The sequence below is a fragment of the Oncorhynchus kisutch genome, linkage group LG19 (genome assembly GCF_002021735.2).
Source record: "Oncorhynchus kisutch isolate 150728-3 linkage group LG19, Okis_V2, whole genome shotgun sequence".
NCBI classification, from domain to species: Eukaryota; Metazoa; Chordata; class Actinopteri; order Salmoniformes; family Salmonidae; genus Oncorhynchus; species Oncorhynchus kisutch.
In genome coordinates, this window is record NC_034192.2 from 33608344 (window position 1) to 33629188 (window position 20845).

General features: G+C 45.0%; 2 protein-coding genes across 2 annotated transcripts in view; one reads left to right on the forward strand and one right to left on the reverse strand.

Annotated features, from left to right (window-relative positions):
- drp2 (dystrophin related protein 2) overlaps positions 1–9904 on the forward strand; it is a 154801-nt gene extending 144897 nt beyond the window's left edge. The window contains exons 21-24 of the mRNA XM_020509411.2: positions 1700–1949; positions 2948–3065; positions 3274–3363; positions 3987–9904. Coding sequence (XP_020365000.2) covers positions 1700–1949; positions 2948–3065; positions 3274–3363; positions 3987–4006 — 478 coding nt within the window. The 3' untranslated portion in view covers positions 4007–9904. The remainder of the gene's footprint in view (positions 1–1699; positions 1950–2947; positions 3066–3273; positions 3364–3986) is intronic.
- Positions 6445–20795, reverse strand: LOC109910144 (FK506-binding protein 5). Its single transcript, XM_020509287.2, has 8 exons — positions 20508–20795; positions 19471–19656; positions 17883–18071; positions 17038–17214; positions 16504–16645; positions 14201–14904; positions 13260–13410; positions 6445–11000 (listed from the first exon to the last, which is right to left on the reverse strand). The coding sequence occupies exons 1-8, from the start codon at positions 20601–20603 to the stop codon at positions 10009–10011; spliced, it is 2637 nt and encodes an 878-aa protein (XP_020364876.1). The 5' UTR covers positions 20604–20795; the 3' UTR covers positions 6445–10008.
- Between the last annotated feature and the right edge of the window lie 50 nt (positions 20796–20845).

Below are 20845 nucleotides of genomic sequence, written 5' to 3' on the forward strand. Positions count from 1 at the left end.
ACTATGAGCAGACTGTGAACATATGGACTATGAGAAGACAGTGAACATATGTACATTAAGCAGACAGTGAACATATGCACATTAAGCAGACAGTGAACATAAGGACTATGAGTAGACAGTGAACATATGGACTATGAGCAGACAGTGAACATATGGACTATGAGCAGACAGTGAACATATGGACTATGAGCAGACAGTGAACATATGGACTATGAGCAGACAGTGAACATATGGACTATGAGCAGACAGTGATCATATGGACTATGAGCAGACAGTGAACATATGGACTATGAGCAGACAGTAAACATAAGGACTATGAGTAGACAGTGAACATATGGACTATGAGCAGACAGTGAACATATGGACTATGAGCAAACAGTGAGCATATGGACTATGAGCATATGGACTATGAGCAGACAGTGAACATATGGACTATGAGCATATGGACTATGAGCAGACAGGGAACATATGGACTATGAGCAGACAGTGAACAACATATGGACTATGAGCAGACAGTGAACATATGGACTATGAGCATATGGACTATGAGCAGACAGTAAACATATGGACTATGAGCAGACAGTAAACATATGGACTATGAGCAGACAGTGAACATATGGACTATGAGCAGACAGTGAACATATGGACTATGAGCAGACAGTGAACATATGAACTATGAGCATATGGACTATGAGCAGACAGTGAGCATATGGTCTATGAGCATATGGACTATGAGCATATGGACTATGAGCAGACAGTAAACATATGGACTATGAGCAGACAGTGAACATATGGACTATGAGCAGACAGTGAACATATGGACTATGAGCAGACAGTGAACATATTGACTATGAGCAGACAGTGAACATATGGACTATGAGCAGAAAGTGAACATATGGACCATGAGCATATTGACTATGAGCAGACAGTGAACATAAGGACTATGAGCAGACAGTGAACATATGGACTATGAGCAGACAGTGAACATATGGACTATGAGCATATTGACTATGAGCAGACAGTGAACATATGGACTATGAGCAGACAGTGAACAACATATGGACTATGAGCAGACAGTAAACATATGGACTATGAGCAGACAGTGAACATATGGACTATGAGCAGACAGTGAACATATGGACTATGAGCAGACAGTGAACATATTGACTATGAGCAGACAGTGAACATATGGACTATGAGCAGACAGTGAACATATGGACCATGAGCATATTGACTATGAGCAGACAGTGAACATAAGGACTATGAGCAGACAGTGAACATATGGACTATGAGCAGACAGTGAACATATGGACTATGAGCATATTGACTATGAGCAGACAGTGAACATATGGACTATGAGCAGACAGTGAACATATGGACTATGAGCATATTGACTATGAGCAGACAGTAAACATATGGACTATGAGCAGACAGTAAACATATGGACTATGAGCAGACAGTGAATATATGGACTATGAGCATATGGACTATGAGCAGACAGTAAACATATGGACTATGAGCAGACAGTGAACAACATATAGACTATGAGCAGACAGTGAACAACATATGGACGCTTTAGCAGACATCTCACAGCATTTACTATCATAGCTTATTGTGGCCAGTGTGTGTGTCAGTGAAACTCCCAGCTCTTTAAAATGCTGTTTGCTGATGTCCTCTCTGTCCTCCCTCCTATTCCCAGGGTGCTGCAGGGGGAGTGGCGGCGACTGAAGTGGAGGCATGAGGAGGCGGCGGCGGCGCCCCAGCTGACGGAGGGGGGTGAGGGGTGTCCGGGATCGCCCACGGGGGGCCAGCAGGACGAGGAGCTCCTGGCTGAGGCGAGGGTCCTTCGGCAGCACAAGACTCGCCTAGAGACACGAATGCAGATCCTGGAGGACCACAACAAACAGTTGGAGTCCCAGCTGCAGAGGCTACGAGAGTTATTGCTGCAGGTAGGGAGGGAGGAAGGAGAAACAATTGGAAAGTGGTAAGAAAGATGAAAGAAAGAAAAGATTGGTTGGAAAAGAGGGGAGGGAGGGGTGGGGTAGAGAACATCTCTAGTAAATAGAAAAAGACTAATGACTTAAACTGCAGGTATAGAGACAGGAAGGGGGATAGATACCACGAGAGACAGAGGGAAATACCTACCGTAAGGAGAGAAAGAGAGAGGGGGATAGACTCAAGAGGGATTAAGAAGCAGAATGATATGGGACTGACACTAAACAGAAGAGAGAAAGGGGAATAGCAAAGATAGTGGCTGGATTGAGAGAAAATATGACACCGCTGTTGAGGAATATGAATGTGCAAATGAGGAATAGAGAGAGGGAGAGGAAGGAATGAAAGCTAATTTGTACTGCTGCACTAGGGGAGAGAGAGAAAGAGAGAGTGACAGAAAGACATTTCCTCACGTGAAAAGACTTTGCAAATTGGGAATAGAGAGAGGAGATTGAAAGAGAGACTGATTTAGTGGAAAGAGGGGAATGGGAAGAGAGGGACAGAATAGCAAACATTCTAAAAAATATATAGAGTTTAACTTCCTGTACACTTCTATGAACCTCCCAACCATATAATGCATTTCAATATCTTCCTAAGAAATAATCCTGCACATACGCTCTTTATATGAGTCTGTTTATCATTCCAACATGAAGTGATGGAACAGGGAAAGTGGTGGAGTGGGGGTGGGTAGTCGACTCGGTGTCAACCGTCAACCTCTGTTTTCATCTCTGTAGAAAGTAGATCTTGGTTTGTTCATCGTGGAACTAGGTCTGAATCCCCAGCCAACGCAGCCTTCAGTTTCACTGGAACACTTTGACTTATTTAGTGCATCTACAGTACATGTTTACTGTATCCTTCAACCCCAACACGTTCCAAGAAACATTTGTGCTTTTCTGAAGTAGCTGTCAAAAGGAGAATTCTGTTGGGATTGATGACACTATTTATTTTCCAACAGCCCAAAGATGATTCGGAGGCCAACGGATCGGAACCTTCATCCCTGTCATCTCCAGTGTCAGGGGGAGGCCGTCAGGGGGACGAACCCAGTAGAGAGACCACAGACACAGAGACCGCGGGTGAGCTACTAAGACAAACATTCCCAAATAGTAGGTCAGGTCTCACTGGTGGGGTGCAAGTTCCAAGAAATACCTCCTGGATTAATGACTGAAAAAAAACATTGTTTTGCTCATTCTGTGGGCCACAACAACATTAGTTCAGACAGAATGGAATGATTGAGTGTTCCGTTGTCGCTCATCTCTCTCTGTGTGATGCTGTGTGTGCCAGGAGATGGAGATGAGGATCATGAACAGGACACAGTGCAGCAGCTGCAGGAGGTCATAGAGCAGCTGAGAAACGTCTTCCCTTCAGAACCTGGTGAGCCTCGGACCCTACAGACCTGAGACAGAGAACCAGAACCACGAACCTGATGAAGACACACATAGATTTTTCCTGAGGGGGTCTCAGGGTTATATCGTAATTCTGTATGATGTACTGTATACATGCCCCAGTTGGTAGAGCATGGTGCTTGCAATGCCAGGGTTGTGGGTTCGATTCCCATTGGGGACCAGTATGAAAAAAGCATGAAAATGCATGAACTCACTACTGTAAGTTGATCTGGATAAGAGCATCTGCCAAATGGCTCAAATGTTGTTATTTTTTTTAAGTAAAATGAGACTGATACAACTTTGAAATGAACTTTGAAGACAGTGATACAAAATGACCTTGAACAGATGCGGAAACAAGATAAGGAATGTCTGAGGAGTGTCTAGAAAGATAAGCTACAAAAGTTCTTATCTCAGTGGGGAACTACAATATAGGTGCCTGATTCATTGCCTTTAATACCTATTGGGCCTCAAGGCTACCAGAGTAAAGGTCAATCCAGTGTTTCTACAGCCAAACCCTCATCTGTTAGTACAGATTTGGCTATTCTGCATGTGTTCTAAAACACATCATCTTCACTCTTAATGGACACTTTCTATTCCTCTCTCCTCTTCCAGGAGCAACGTCACTCATCTAACCCAGGGCGGGGCCTGGAGTGCAGAGTGATGCCTGATTGGATGCCTGATGGCCCGTGCCCCATATAGCTGCCGTCAGAGAGCTGACCCCTCTCCCTCACCCCTGTGGGAGCCAAAGGCTAACGGCTAATGCCAACGTCCAGGACCAGCCACGCACTATGCTAACAAGCTAAGGCTAATGGATAATGTTAGCGGTGCAGCCAGACACTGTGTTAACCAGCTAAGGAAGCTAACGGCTAACGCTAGCAGCCCAGCCAAGACACTGTGCTAACCAGCGTCTGTGTAGTTGCCCGAAGGTGTGAAGCCTTATATCTGTACAGCACAAGGACGTTCCACGAAAATGACTTTGACACAATGCAAAAACGGTTGGGGATTTTCCCCATGTTTTGTTCTGTCCGAGTGCCAGTAACTGTGTGCTCCTCTCAGTATGTATGTGTGTTTTCCTTATTCCCCCCAATGCGTTTCAAACTTCTCTTTTTTTTTTTTTAAATGGGGCGTTCATGTGCATCACTGTTGATTTGGGCCAGGCTGGCTGCATTTCACGCGGCTGTGATTGGGTGGCTGCGGCAGCCGTACCCCGAGCAGAACAGAGCAGATTGCCGGGTAGCCAGCGGGACCCACAACGAGCTTATTGACACTGTGGGACTGACACATCATCAGTAAAACCCAATGATTTATTTAAGACAGCCAAAGTGCCCCCCAGGCCAGGCAGCGCTGCTTCTGTGCACTGTGAGTTTCACTGCTTCCATCACACAGACACACGTGCGCATTGTTTCATATGAACGCTCATTCTGTACTAACACACATTCATATCAACATTCATATCACACAGGAATACAAAAAACAGATACACACACAGCCACACACACGCTTACACCCACATCCACGAGCAGTGGAGCGAGATAGGCTGTGAATATGCCTCGTAGTGTTCAGAAAGAGGGTCTCGAGTCGAGGCTAATTTGTATCATACCTAAGTGTGTTTATCTGAGAAAGCGTCTAGCGTTAAATGCCGGGCCCTCCACTGTGGACTCTCGCCCCCCCCAAAATCAACTCTTAGCCCTTTCTACATGGCACATCATCTGAAATGATCAGATAAGCAATATGCTAATAACTTCACTTTTCCCTCTGCTGGGTGGAAGGCTCACCATATTTATTCTATAAACATTTCAGGGGTACACAAATGCCTAGGATAGTAGGAGCTAGAGTCTGATACGGGGTTGGGCTACCATCACACCAGGATCATGTGACAATCCAGGCAGAGGACAGTCTATTTGCCTTAAACCCAAACAGAGCTCGTCACGGTCTAATACGTGTGTTTTCATGCTGCTACCTGAAACATTATTGAATGGAGTTGGCCCTGGCTCCCACTTTCCCTCTCTTCTTTTCTCTTTTTATGCTTGTGGCCAGATGTTAAAGTACTGGCTTAGTGTGTTCACTCAGCGTTTTCACAATCAGAGGACAAGATTGGATCAGTGGGGTGTTGTGGGTGGATGTGGATTTCATACAAGGTGAGATTCGGTTTAGGGGTCTGGGGCATTTTGCATTGTATTTGTGGATTTAGAGAGGCTTTAAGAGTATGGAAAGGGAAGACAGTGGGAATTCACAGCGCTAGAGCGGCCTAGCACCTGAGAGACTAGTTAGAAAAGGCTGGGGTCAAATAGGGTTTTTTGGAGGCGTGGAGGGAGGACGGAAGGGAGGTGGAAGGGAGGCTCGGAGGGAGGTGGAAGGGAGGCTCGGAGGGGGTGGAGATCTGAGAGACAAGAGAAAGAAATGGTCCGTTTATCACTCCTGGGCTGAGCTGAAAGGAGCGATCCACTATGATGTGCTTGCCACAGCAAATCTCCAGAAAGAGACAGACAGGAGGTGAGTTATTTCCTGGGAAAGAGGAAAGATGCTCTGGGTTTATTATGTAGCATACCACTTCCATAACCATAAAGCTATTACACCCACATTCGCAGGGAGACATGATGCGAATGGTTTCGAATAATCCAGAGAACGTCCTGACCTTATTGGCCAAGAACAAGATGTGTTTGAATCCCATCTCGGTATTCGTTAGGCTTTATCCCCTCCAGGCGCCAACGTTCACATTTGACATCGTTGAGCGCCGCTGTGCCTGTCTTGTTTGTTTTGATGCCGTTGCTAGGGAACTGTCCCCCAAGGACACGGCGCTGCAGGTCGTGAGTCGGCAAGGTGGGGCGCCGTCCATAATGGAAATGCTAATAACCATATGGGGAAGAGAGAGTGCCACGTTTCCATACCTCCCCCTGTCCTCCCCCACCTTAATGAGGCCTGCCACTGTTTAGTTGGCATACAGTAGATAGTCGTTATCATCTGTTCTACCTTTTTCAAGCGCTGACATGCACCGGCATCCTTTCTTTCATGTCAGGATCCAGGAACAAAGAAGTGCTCGAGTGGGGGAAAAAAAACATCCAACACGAAGAAATGTTAACTCTTTAATGTTATACATCTCATTACACCTTGATGAGCCACCCTGAACATAGAGTACTCGAGGCTATGACTATATGTAGGAGCGGCCACATCGCATCTCTCTCTGTGTGTGAAATAATGCATCTATTGAACTATAGCTGGGAGAAGAGGTTAGGCCGAGAAACCAAAAGGAACTACCCATAGGTCCTGTAGACCTATAGAAATGTTTTGTGTATTTTGGACGATAGTGAGGTATGAGAGGCAAGGTGGAATGAATGTTTACGCCACTGTGGCATGCAGTTCGTCAGACAGAACTACAGTTGAAGTCGGCAGTTTACCTACACTTAGGTTGGAGTCATTAAAACTAGTTTTTCAACCACTCCACAAATGTCTCCACAAGTCGGTTAAGACATCTACTTTGTGCATGACACAAGTAATTTTTCCAGAAGTTTTTTACAGACAGATTATTTCACTTATAATTCACTGTATCACAATTTCAGTCAGTCAGAAGTTTACATAGACTAAGTTGACTAAGTTTAACCAGATTGGAAAATTCCAGAAAATAATGTCATGGCCTAAGAAGTTTCTGATAGGCTAATTGACATCATTTGAGTCAATTGGAGGTGTACCTGTGGATGTATTTTAAGGCCTACCTTCAAACTCAGTGCCTCTTGGCTTGACATCGTGGGATAATCAAAAGAACTCAGTCTGGTGCGAAAAGTGCAAATCAATCCCAGAACAACAGCAAAGTACCTTGTGAACATGCTTGAGGAAACAGGTACAAAAGTATCTATATCCACAGTCAAACACCAAGAACACCATCCCAACTGTGAAACACGGGGTGGCAGCATCATGTTGTGGGGGTGCTTTGCTGCAGGAAGGACTGGTGCACTTTACAAAATAGATAGCATTCATGAGGTAGGAAAATTATGTGGATATATTGAAGCAACATCTCAAGACATCAGTCAAGAAGTTAAAGCTTGGTCGCAAATGGGTCTTCCAAATGGACAATGACCCCAAGCATACTTCCAGAGTTGTGGCAAAATGGCTTAAGGACAACAAAGTCAAGGTATTGGAGTGGCCATCACAAAGCCCTAAACTCAATCCTATAGATAATTTGTGGGCAGAACTGAAAAGCATGTGCGAGCAAGGAGGCCTACAAACCTGACTCAGTTACACCAGCTCTGTCAGGAGGAATGGGCCAAAATTCACCCAACTTATTGTGGGAAGCTACCTGAAACATTTGACCCAAGTTAAACAATTTAAAGGCAATGCTACCAAATACTAATTGAGTGTATGTAAACTTCTGACCCACTGGGAATGTGACGAAATAAATAAAAGCTGAAATAAAATCACTCACTACTATTATTCTGACATTTCACATTCTTAAAATAAAGTGGTGATCCTAACTGACCTAAGACAGGGAATTTTTACTAGGATTAAATGTCAGGAATTGTGAAAAACTGAGTTTAAATCCATTTGGCTAAGGTGTATTTAAACTCCCGACTTCAACTGTATATACAGCGGCAGGAAAAAGTATGTGAACCCTTTGGAATTACCTGGATTTCCACATAAATTGGTCATCAAATTTGATCTGATCTTCATCTAAGTCGCAACAATAGAAAACGTTTTATTTGATTTAACTAGTCAGTTAAGAACAAATTCTTATTTTACAATGACGCCCTAGGTACAGTGGGTTAACTAAACAAGAAAGGTGCTCATGGGAGGACACCACGGAAGAAGCCACTGCTTTTTTTAAAAACACTGCTGCACGTCTGAAGTTTGCAAAAGTGCACCTGGATGTTCCACAGCACTACTGGCAAAATATTCTGTGGACAGATGAAACTACAGTTGAGTTGTTAGGAATGGACACACAACACTATATGTGGAGAAAAAAAGGCACAGCACACCAACATCAAAACCTCATCCCCACTGAAGAGTATGTTGGAGGGAGCATCATGGTGTGGGGCTGCTTTGCTGCCTCGGGACCTTGACAGCTTACTGTCAGACAGAAAAATGAATTCCAACGTTTATCAAGACAATTTGCAGGGGAATGTTAGGCTATCTGTCCTCCGATTTAAGCTCAATAGAAGTTGGGTGATGCAACGGGACAACGACCCAAAACACAGAAGTAAACCAACAGAAAAGCTTCAACAGAAGAAAATACGCCTTCTGGAGTGGCCCAGTCAGAGTCCTGACCTCAACCCGATTGAGACGCTGTGGCATGACCTCAAGAGAGCAGTTCACACCAAACATCACAAGAATATTGCTGAACTTCTGCAGTTTTGTAAAGAGGAATGGTCCAAAATTCTTACTGACTGTTGTGCATGTCTAATCCGCAACTATAGAAAACGTTTATGTTGAGGTTATTGCTGCCAAAGGAGGGTCAACCAGTTATTAAAGCGAAGGATTCACATACGTTTCCCACCCTGCACTGTGAATGTTTACACGATGTGTTCAGTGTTCAGTTGTCTATTGTTGTGACCTAGATGAAGATCAGATCAAATTTTGTGATCAATTTATGCAGAAATCCAGGTATTTCCAAAAGGGTTCACATACTTTTTCTTGCCACTATATATTCACATGGTCTGTTTGTAATGCAGCAGAGCTGTAGCTCTTCACTGTGCCCCACTTACTCAAACTCCCAGAAGCCACTACTGTCTTTGTAGTGGCCCCCTGAAGACTAACCCACCAAAAGCGTTTTTTCTCTGAGGGAGTGTTAACAATGAATTATACTGCCCACACCACGTCTCTCTGTAGTCATATGATTATCCATCTGAGGCATCTAATGTTCTAAAATAAAATAGAACCAGTAACTCCCCGTAGCGCGACCGCACGCTGGGGAACTAGTACCACCATCTTCAGTTGGATTGAAGAGAAACGCTCGTCTCTGGAGACAGAGCGAGGCAGAGAGAGTTTAGAGAACATGGTCAACGGGTGGTGCCCCCTGCTATATATGGTGGGGTCAACCCGTTAACGAGCACGCTCATTTATCCCAACATGCTGCGAGACCTTCCATGTTTGAGTTCTGTGCACTCTGGCATTGTTTACGAGACACAGCGAGGGTTGTTTGGCGCTCTGTAACACGGCAGGGCCATGAATCACCTGAACTCTTACGGGAATCAGAGCTATGACAACATACACTAGCCTATGCTACGACACAGGCAGATGCCTCGCTGCCGAAAAAAAAAAAGCTCATCATCTCTATTTTAATTTCGATCTGAAGTCATTTTTTTAAAACTAACATTACCACGCCTCATTACGTGATGATTTGTTTGACTAATGTGTCAATGCCATTTATTTCATTGTTTATGTACTGTACTAACGTTCCTCCCTATTGCTGTCCTCCCGGTCGGTTTTTAATCTGTATAAAACGTTTGTGAAAGAAATGCCTTTTTAATAACGAGTGGGTTACTGGCTGCTTTCTACTCTTTGTGTACAAAAGGATAAATAAAATTTGTATTTGCTACACAGAACGTCTGCTTGTGTTGGGTGTATGCCTCAAGCGATGATCCTGAATTGAATTATGAGAATCATCACATGATACTTAACGATCATATCAATGCCAGAGCATCCTTCATTTCTTTTTCTTGTGTTTACGCTTGGACTTGAACGACGGGTGTCCAGTTGAGACCCCAGATTTGGTGTGGCTCGCCCCCTCCGATGAACACAGCTGTTCGTCAGAACTCTTTCCCTCTGATTTACTCCCTTCATTCATTTTGCTTTCCCCTGCCTCTCCTTTGTTAGGTCTGTTGATCTGCGTGTCTAACCCGACTCTCTCCTCAGCTACCTCTGAGAGTACCTCTGTGGCCTGTGGGTTAGGGAGGTCAGCAGTGGCTAATGGACTCCTATTGGTCGATTCAGATTGAATGGCTTTGCTTCTTGTACTCTCATTGGTGCCTTTGTTCCCTGTGCTTCCCTTGGTTAATTCCTGGGCGGCAGTTAAGTGACATTTTCCCTTTTTCACAGCCTTATCCTTCCCTGATCTCTCTGTGGCTACATTATCTCTGCCTTCATTGGTCTGTGCCATATCGGTCTCTTTATCTCCTGCTCTGTTAACTAACCCCGCCTGCCCACCTCTCTCTACCTCTATACTCACTCTTCTTTTCCCACTATCCTTCTCCACTCCCCCACTACCTCCCTCTTTCTCAGCAATGGCTGCTTTCTCCACACTCTTCGCACTCCCCTCCTCTCCTTTTCCCTCTGGTTTCTTCTCCTCTCTCACTCCATCACTACCTCCCTCTTTTACAGTCTTCCCTGGTTCCCCTTCTTTCTGAACGCTCCCCTCTACTTTTTTCTCCTCTTGAAACTTCACTGTCTTCTTTACTTTCCTGGCTTTGGTCTTGGTGCCCTCGAGGCCCCATTTTTCCTCTGTAGCTTCCCAGTAGTTCTTCTTGTCGATGATGTGCTTGTTCCGGAGGTTCTCGCCCAGCCTCTTCATCTCCTGATTGACGATGGGCTTGAACCTGGGCTCCAGATGCTCCACCTTCTGGAAGTCATTCCTGGCCTCCTCCTCGTTGCACAGAGCCGAGTGGGCTCTGGCCCGCTGGTACACTGCCTTGAAGTTATCTACAGAGAGATAAAGGGATGGAGGGAGGGAGGTAGAGGAGGGAGAGAAACAGAGTACGGTAGAGGAATATATTTGTAGAGGGAAAGAGATGGAAGAGAGACACAGAAAAAAGTAAGGAGGGACATTGAGAGAGGAGAAGAAGCAGGGAGAACAAAAGAGAGAAATGAATTAGAGAGAGGGAGATTAGAAGAGACAGGGAGACAGAGACAGTAAAAGATGTGCAGTCAGACAGTGAGTGAGAGGAGATAGACCAAAAAAAGTGGGTAAGAGAGAAATGGAGAGAACATGAAAAATACAAAGGGAGTGAGAGAAAAAAGAGAGTTAAGGAGAAGGCTATGATCAGTAGCATATCACATCTAACTCTGCGATAAATAATTCAGGTAAAAAGAAAACAACGAATTTCACTCCTGTTGTGTTAAGAGTACAGTACCAACGAAGAACCACAATAATGGAGAATGATGCAAGTGGGTTTTGAAGCTTCCAGAAAAAAAGGGAGAACGAAAGATTGAAAAATCAAGTCGGAGAGCAACACAAGGGCGAGGTCTGCATCAAGACAACATTTGTACTACAGATGTCGAGCATTCAAAACAGAGCCCAGCTAGCACATAACGTTCTGAGAACCATATGTTTCTTAGAGCTCTCCAACTGAGAGTGTGGTTTCTTTGCATACAACCTCCCCACAACTTTCTGGGATTGGTGCAGGATGGTTATTTTCTTGGTATTTCATTACTTTAACAGCATTTTTCCTAAAAGTTCAAACATGGTTACATTTCATTTCAATTTTGATAATGTTCTAGAAACATTCTCCAACTGGTTTGACATTGGGAATGTTCGCAAATAGTTCCGAGATCATTAAGAAACAACGTTCTTCTGTGGGAATTTCAGTACTTCAGCATAATGTTTCCTCAGGGTTCTATTTAAAGTCATGTTCTCAAATTGTTCCAGAATGTTAAGAAACAACATTTTTCTGTGGGAATTTCAGCATAACGTTTCTTATAGGTTACCTCATGCTTCTATTTAAAGTCATGTTTTCATTGTTCAGAGAACGTTAAAACGTTCCATGAAAACCAAAAGAAAATAGTTGTAACGTTCAGAGAACGTTATAAGAATTGTTATTTAAAAACATACACATTCCGTTCTCAGCTTCAACAAAACTCTCCATCCTCTATCTTGTTAAGTATGTTCAGGTGTGCCCACTAGTTGGCCACACCTGATCTTAATGAGTCCTTGATTCCTTTGAAATGGGGTCTATTTGAATAGATGAAAATGAACAGCTTTGTACACATAGTAAAACATGGCATTTTAACTCCATCCTGGTGGCGCAGTGGACTAATTCCATGGACAGAGAGCAGAAGATTATAGGTTTGAATCTCACTGATGCCATAATAAGAAATACATTTGTTTACATGATTAATGACTACAGAAATGAATTTCCATGTGTCCTATCTGTGCTTGGAATTCATAAAAGTGAACCCGCATTGTTATTAAAAGTCTTATTGAAACATTCAGTGATCATTTTAAGGAAGTTATTCAAAAACCTCCAAATAACCAATCATTTCTGTTATCAGAGCATTAATAAAACCTCCCTGGAATACTTTCAAGGAACCAGAGAACCTTATCAGAACCTCCCTGCAACCTAAAAATAAACATTCCCAGAACAGGTGAAATATTCACTTCTGATCTCAGAACGTTTTTAAAAAAACATTCCGTTTTACGGGTCAGGAAACGTATTGCTTCGTTCCCACAACTTCCGAGGAATCAAATTTGCTAGCTGGGGTAAGTGTATATTTTTTATTTAAAAGATTCTTTCTCACTGATATGAAAGATAAGTTCCGTATGTTTCGAAAACCGTTTCGCACGCAATGATTGACGTTTCTAAACTTTTTAAAACAGAGTCTTGATTGTAGTTTACATGGTCCCACCTGTAAGCGGTGCTCTGAAAACCTTCGGGATAAGGCAGAATGCCTTGGGTTCTTCGAGAGCAATGGCAGCTGCTTCTCAACCATGATAATAAGATGTAGGGAAGAGATAGAGAGTGGGATAAAAATGTATAAAGGGGGTGAGGGGGAAGTGAGTGAGTGGGGAAAAAGAGGAGGAGACGGGGGGGGGGGGAACGAGGAGACGAGGAGACAGGTCCAGGGAGAAGAGAGAGGAAGACCGAGAGAGAGGTGGGGAGAGGTAAGAAACAAAGAGACAAAGGAAGAGAAAGGCAGACAGAGAAAAGGGAAGGTAGTGTGTATGTGTGTGTGTGAAAGTACCTCTGTGTTTCTTGAGCAGCTTGGTGTTGAGCGCCACCACTTCCTGGTAGTCCCTGAGCTCCAGCAGACACTGGCTGAGGTTGAGAGTGATCGGCACACGCACCTTCTCCAGAGAGTCCCAGTCCTCCCTCCTGTCTTTATAGCACACCTCCTGCACAGGGAGATGGAGGGAGAAAAGGGGGTGGGGATAGCCAGAGGGAGTGGAGAAAGGGACAGGAAGGGAGAGATCGGGGAAGGAGAGGGGGAGAAAGAGAGGAAGGGGGAAAGAGACCAGTAGATGGAGGGGAGAGAGAGGAATAGGAAGAGTCGAAGAGAGATACGTGGAGGAAAGTGGGATAGAGGGGAATGACAAAGAGTAAGAGATGCTTGGGTGAGCGCTGTCACTCTTAAGATCTCCAAGGGTCTCGCTCTGTTATTTTTAGCTCTCCTCTTCGTGTTCCTGTTCTATTCTGCCAGTGTACCTTCAATCCTATAGCCTTGCTCTTCTCTCTTCAGTGGAGTGGCAACAATGCAAAATGAATAGAGCCTGTGAGATGCCAAGAACCAATGGCTCTTATGTAACAGGTATCATAGAGGAGTCTTCTTGAGGCGCTTGCACACTGCTCAAACAATGACCAACAAACTCCAGCATTCCAAAGATGGCAGTTGTATGTTCAAAAGATTATCCAACAAATGCCTTCATGTATTGTCATTCTTAGCTATTTCATAACAACATTTTACTTTCAGCCTGTCATTCCAATAAATAATTATTTTATCTCTGTATTATCAGTGTCTCTGACGTTCAACAGCTGTGACCTCTAGATTAATTAGTTGTTTCACACTGAATGAAGACATAACACCGAATGGACACACCCATGAATGAATGAACATTCCACTATTGGAATGAACACACTATTGAAAGAAAACACCATTGAATGAACTGACAATTAATGGACACTAACCTTGTTTTGAATGAAGTCCACGTACTCCAGAGCCTCCTTGAACTTTGTTGTGGCCTCGCTGTGTTTCTGTTCTGTAAGCAGGAAGTTACCCTCCTTTTCCAGGAACATGATGTGTCGTAACTTCTGCTGCCAGTCCATCCCCTCTATCACAGACAGAGCACTCTGATTGGTCTCTGGCTGGGTTTCCGGGGTGCTCTCTGTCCTCTTATTGGCGGTTTCATCCTTCATTGTAGCCTGATTGGCAGTTCTATCCTTCACTTTAGCCTTATCCTTCACTGTAGCAGTAATGGTTGTTCCATCCTTCTCTATAGCCTTTTTCCACCCTGTCTCATTCTGCTTGTCATCCTTGACATCTTTCACTTCCTCTTTGGAAGAGGCTGAGTTATCTTTGCTTTTCTCCTTATCTTTCACCTTGGTCACTGTGCTCTCACCATCCGTCTCTTTCTTGCCCTCTTCATCTTCCTTCTCCTCATCTTCCTCTTTCTTCCCCTCTTTCTCCTCTTGCTCCAGGCAGTTCCAGTATTTCTCCTTCTCCTCCCAGTATTTCTCCTTCAGTCTATCAGCGAGGAACCTCAGCTCTTTGTGCACCAGAGGGGCCAGAGTTATGTCCAGGTTGGCCACCATGTTGAAGTCTCTCTTGGCCTCCTTCTCGTTCCACACTGCAGCATGGGCCTTGGCCCTCTTGTAGTACGCCTTGACACAGTCTGTAGGAGAGAGGGAGGGAGGTGGAAAGGATGGAGAAATAGAGACACAGCGAGAGCGAGATTCATCAATATTCACGACCATCTTTGAAAGTAAGGCTTCATTAGACTGGATGCACTAGTGTAGTGACACTAACCAACACACAGTAGCTAAGATTTCAATTTGTACTCATCTAGGGCTGTGCATGCTTGAAAATGACATCTCCAATCACTGTATTATCTTATCAGCGGAGATACCCGCTTAGGGTGAGTGAGTGAGTGAGTGAGTGAGTGAGTGAGAGTAAGAGAAAGAATAATATTTCAATAAAAAACGAGAGGCCCCCTGACTCAGGCCCCCTGTCTCAGAACACGCACACCACCTAATCCTGTTTCTCTGAGGAGCGGAGATGAGTGGGCTGCAGTGACTGGTTTAGATCTCCATTGATGGCTTTCCTCTCCTCCTCTCATTTCCTCTCCATTTCATCCGAACTCCCCTCAATCTTTCATTCTGCCAACATTTCAATTGATTTCTTCATAGCCTCTGGGAATAACCGAGCCGGTGCGCCACGGAGAACCTTCACCGACTCAGAGTCCCTCTCAGAAAGAAGATGTCTCCCAGATGGAAGGAAGGAGGGATGTAGGAGATGCTAATGAAAGGTTGAATGCCAGGTTGGAAGTGATAGAGACGACAAGATAACAATGACAAGAGTAAAGAGGCTCGGGAGAGAGTGAGAAGGGGAAAAGGAGGGGAGAAGAGAGTGTAGAATAGGAGAGGGTGGACGAGGGGTGCCGCTGTCTAAGGCACTGCTTCTCAGTGCAAGAGGCGTCACTGCAGTCCCTGGTTCGAATCCAGGCAGCATCACATCCGGGTGTAATTGGGAGCACCATAGGGCGGCGCACAATTGGCTCAGCATCATCCGGGTTTGGCCGGGGCAGGCCGTCATTGTAAATAAGAATGTGTTCTTAACGGACTTGCCTCGTTAAATTAAGGTTCAATCAAATACATACAAATAGAGGAGAAGAGAAGGACCGACAGGAGAACAGAGGAAAGGACAGAGAGGAGAGGAGATGCTTTCATCGAATGAGATGAGAGGAAGGCACTAGGCAGCCATCGCTATAAGTTGAAGCAGAGGAACAGAACAGAGAGTGAAGACAAAAACAGCCTATGGACAGTGTCTCAGGGTTCAGTCATAGGGCACTGAGCTACGTGCATGTCAGAATGGCGACTCCTTGAGGATTGTGGAGACACATAGAAGGCAGCACAGCGCTAATCCCTGAGTCAAGCTGAAACGTCTTTCAACTGCAGTGCACGCCAAAAAGGACTTCAAGACAGGAAGTGAAGGTGTCAGTAATGTTGCTGAAGAAACAGCTGGCTTGTACATGCAAAAAGGGCTATACAAAGAATATAGGCAGTAAACGTAAAAAGACAGACAAGTATTATTCTCCATTTTTTGGGACAATCATCACTGTTGTCCATCATGCTCCAACTCCAACTAATGACTCCCATTAAAAAAAATATTTGCTCAATACGTCATTTTCGGATACAAAACCCAGGATTGCATGACTGTTTGTTTGTATTTGTGCCTGCATGTGTGTGTGTATATCTTTATGTGTGTGTGTTACCTTTGTGTTTGTGTATCAGGTCACTGGTATGCTCCAGAACCTCATAGTACTCCTCCAGCTCCAACATGCACTGACAGTAGTTCAACACTAGGGGGGTGATGAGCCTGTCCACGGCTATGTAGTCCTCATCACCTGGCATCTCCTACAGGTGGGAAATTAGTGTCTGTGACCAGCTTCTTTATCATGTTGACATTATCCCTCCCTCCTCATGTTGTATGTCATGGATGCTCTCCCTCCTTCTCTCTTCATTTCCTTCCCATCACATCCCCCCTCGCTCCCTACACTTATCTTTTCCAATCCCTCCCTCCATGCCCCTTTCTTTCACTCGTCATAACCTTCTCTCCTGTTATTTTCTCTCTATCCCTCCCTCCATCCATCCGACCATATCCTTACTCGTCTCCTCCCTCCCTCCCTCCCTCCCTCCCTCCCTCCCTCCCTCCCTCCCTCCCTCCCTCCCTCCCTCCCTCCCTCCCTCCCTCCCTCCCTCCCTCCCTCCCTCCCTCCCTCCCTCCCTCCCTCCCTCCCTCCTCTCACCTTGGACAGTACAATCCGGAGTAGCACCACAGCTTCCTGGTACTTCTTGGCAGCCTCTCTGAAGTGTCCCTGTCTGACCAGCGCATTGCCCTGCAGGTGGAGCGAGGGCACTTCCTTCATCTTCTCATCCTTGTCCATTATCCACGACTCCCGCTTGTACGAGAAGGGGTCTCCCACCTGGGGAGATCAGGGGCGACAGGCAGAACAAATGTAAAAAGTCATCCAGGGTCTGGTTCATTTAGACACACGGTTCCAAAATCTTCTGCAACGGAAATTGGACAAGACCTATTAGTCCCTCCCTGTTTTCTTCTGTTTGGTGCGAACTGAACACAACCCACCTCCACTTGGCTAAGGATCGAATGTGTTGCCTTTGACTCCGCTAGTCCCCCTGGTGGTTAGCGGCTGGTTACATAAACCGTTTCATTTGTGAATCGAGTGGTTGATGTAGGATGAGCTGTTGTTCGTTGGAGACAGAGAAGGCTGTGTTTGGAGTCGGTTTGTAATGTAAGGACGGAAATGATTGTCTGGAGGTTTGTTTGTGGGCGCCGAGATGTGTTTTTTTGGACAGATGTGTGTGAGTGACAGAGGTGTGTTGCTGTTCACATTGGGAGATGTGTTCATAAACTGAGGGGTGTGTACTTCTAATGGACTAGGTGTATAACCACTGGTGCATGTGTATTCCCTCTGTGCCAATTTAACATGTGTGTTGTGTGTGTAGTGCATTTAACCCCTCTCCTCCTCCTGCAACTCGTCCCCAGATCTTTAATGTAAATGTCACTGTCAACTTACCAGGTCAATGAAGGGTTAATAACTAAAATGATGACGATATTGTAACAGATTGTTACCTGAATGAGCTCCATGATGAAGATCAGTGCCTGAGGTGTCCTCATCAGTTCATCCAGCTCAGGCCAGCCAGTAGTGTTGTAGTGGAACATGTTCCCCATGCCACACGTGTGCCTCTGGCCCTCTAGGGGGTCCTTGCCCTGGGCAATCAGCCTCATCCCCTTGGACACGATAGGGTACAAGCCTGTGTGCTGAGATGGGAAAAAACACCACTATGACTCAAATAGAGTCAGAGGGACAAACCAACGTGGCCTCAGAGCATTTCATATTATTCTGTATGCAAATCCGAGACACTCTAGTAAGATGTGTTATACTGTATTCATACTGTATGGTATGTGTTAATTTGTGGATGTCCATCGTCCATCTTGTACGATATGTTAGGAATTGCAATTAGTACAATATGTTAGGAATTTGCTAAACAGATGATATGTTACGAATTCCAATTTGCTCTAATTATTAGAATCGGGTGTGCTAGATTAGGGTTGGAGCGAAACCTACAGGACGGCAGCTCTACGGGAACAGAGTTGAGGAGCCCTGCTCTAAGGGTTAGGTTAGGGTTAATTAAAAGGGTTAAGGTTAGGGGAAGGGTTAGTTAAAAGGGTTAAGGTTAGGGGAAGGGTTCGTTAAAAGGGTTAAGGTTAGGGGAAGGGTTAATTAAAAGGGTTAAGGTTATGGGAAGGGTTAGTTAAAAGGGTTAAGGTTAGGGGAAGGGTTAGTTAAAAGGGTTAAGGTTAGGGGAAGGGTTCGTTAAAAGGGTTAAGGTTAGGGGAAGGGTTCGTTAAAAGGGTTAAGGTTAGGGGAAGGGTTCGTTAAAAGGGTTAAGGTTAGGGGAAGGGTTAGCTAACATGCTAGGTAGTTTCAAAGTTGCTAAAACGCTGAAGTTGTCTGTGATGATTCAAACACACAACCTTCGGGTTGCTAAATGTTCGCGTTAGGGTTAGGGTTAGGGTTAGGGTTAGGGTTAGGCCACGACCAACCACCCTTCTTTCATTTTTACTTTAGGTAACCATCTATCTTACGTAACCATACCAAACGTAACATACAGTATCATACTAATTTGAGTGTCCCGGATTTACGTTTTTTATGTTATGTCTAGTCTATGAGACTAGCCTGCACAAACACACACACACACACACACACACACACAACTCCGGTGTGACACAAATGGAGTCCATTTAGGAAACAAACACGCACAATATCGATGTGACTAAAATAGACTCCGAGGTACTTTTTCACCTCACCCCTGCTGGTTGCTGAACTAGCGGCCCTAAACTAACGAATCACAAGCACCATTTGACTTGCAAATGTTTGCTACTCTTTGCTTTTCCCAGAAGGAGAAATAGAAAAATTGTTGCAGACAAAAAGATTTCTGTTTTAGTTTTTAATTGTGTACGTAGGAGGCCACCAGAGGTAGGTTCATCTTTAGAAGTATGAGGAGAGCAAAGCTTCCTCCGCCACCTCAGTGAACACTAATTACCAGACAATTTGGGGTCCCTGGATCTCCTGACTCTCGCCTCTTTTTCGCATCGGGAGGGGAAGATGTCTGTGTGTGTTCATTTGTGTGTGTGTTTAATTGGTCCCTGGACTCACAACAGCATCGCACCAGAACTCAGCCACCTCTCCGATCCTCATGGAGGTCAGCAGAGTCTCCCACACCTCCATCTTGAACATCTTCCCCACAAAGATCTCCATTGGCACTTTGGCTTTGGCTTTACGACTGTCGTCAATCACCGTGCGCTCAAAGTTGTCCAACAGCGTCTGGAAGTGGAACACCAGCTTGGATGGAGATGAGGGAAGGGAAGGGAGGGATATAGAAAGAGTGGGGATTAACTGTGGTCATACGTTCCAGAGCTTTCCATTGTCAACACACACACACACGTATGCACTTGCACCTACACATACATAGTGTCATTTGGAGTGTGTTTGTGGGTGTCTGGACTCTGGCTGACCCTCTGCTCCTCTCTGTGTGTGTTTGGGATGCTATGGCCCCAACCTTATTTTGCTCTCGTTAACTGGAGTTATTTGTTTGAGGCTTGCGACAGAATGGGAGCAACACAGAACACAGCTGTTGAATGGGCCAGATATTCATGTCATTTTCCAGGAAAATGTTAGTCATCGTAGGACTCCAGGCCTGGGGCCTTATGGCTGGACATGATCAGGCGATGTGTGTGTGTGTGTGTGTAGTTAGGAGACGTCATCAGCACCACAAAGCCTATGCATGAACACACTGATCCGTGACTGTTCAATCCCCACAGATGGCAATACGCCGTGTAGCAATTGTGTTGACCCAGTGTTAGAGGGGTGTTACACCCAGATACAGAATATTTTACTCCCTCGCCGGAATTATTCTAATCGAGGTGGGCAGAGATACTCTAAAAATGTACATCGTTCTGTAAAGTATTAATTGCTACACAACGCTAATTAAACATTGCATAATTTCCTCCACACATTAAACCCTAGGCATATCTAGAGTTCAGCGGTTTCTGAAAAGGCAACCTGTTCCCTATATAGGAGACTACTTTTGAACCACAGCCCTACACAGGCCCTGGTCAAAAGACTTGCCCTATATAAGAAATAGGATGCAATCACAGACGCACACGGTCATGTCTGTGGGCGTTATGTCTTACCTTGGTCCCCGGTGGAAAGTGAGGCATTGGGCCATTCCCACCGGCCAGAATCTTCTTCTTGACTCCTGGGTAGTTCAGCAGGTACGTCTCCTCCATTTTAGCTCCCAAATGTACTTTTCTCTAAACTGTGGCTAGGTAAAAAGGTGTGGTTTAAACCCTGGGGCTACACTGCAGGGGGACGAAGCAGCAGTGTGTGAAGTTAGACTCTCTCCCCTGCTTTCCCTAATTAGTAGAGTGAGGAGGGAGTGTGTTGGCGTCCTGAGGCAGCCCGGTGCAGTCCTCCTGCTCTCTGACAGATTGCTAGATTACCAGGGTTTGAAGATGGCCACTTTAATCTG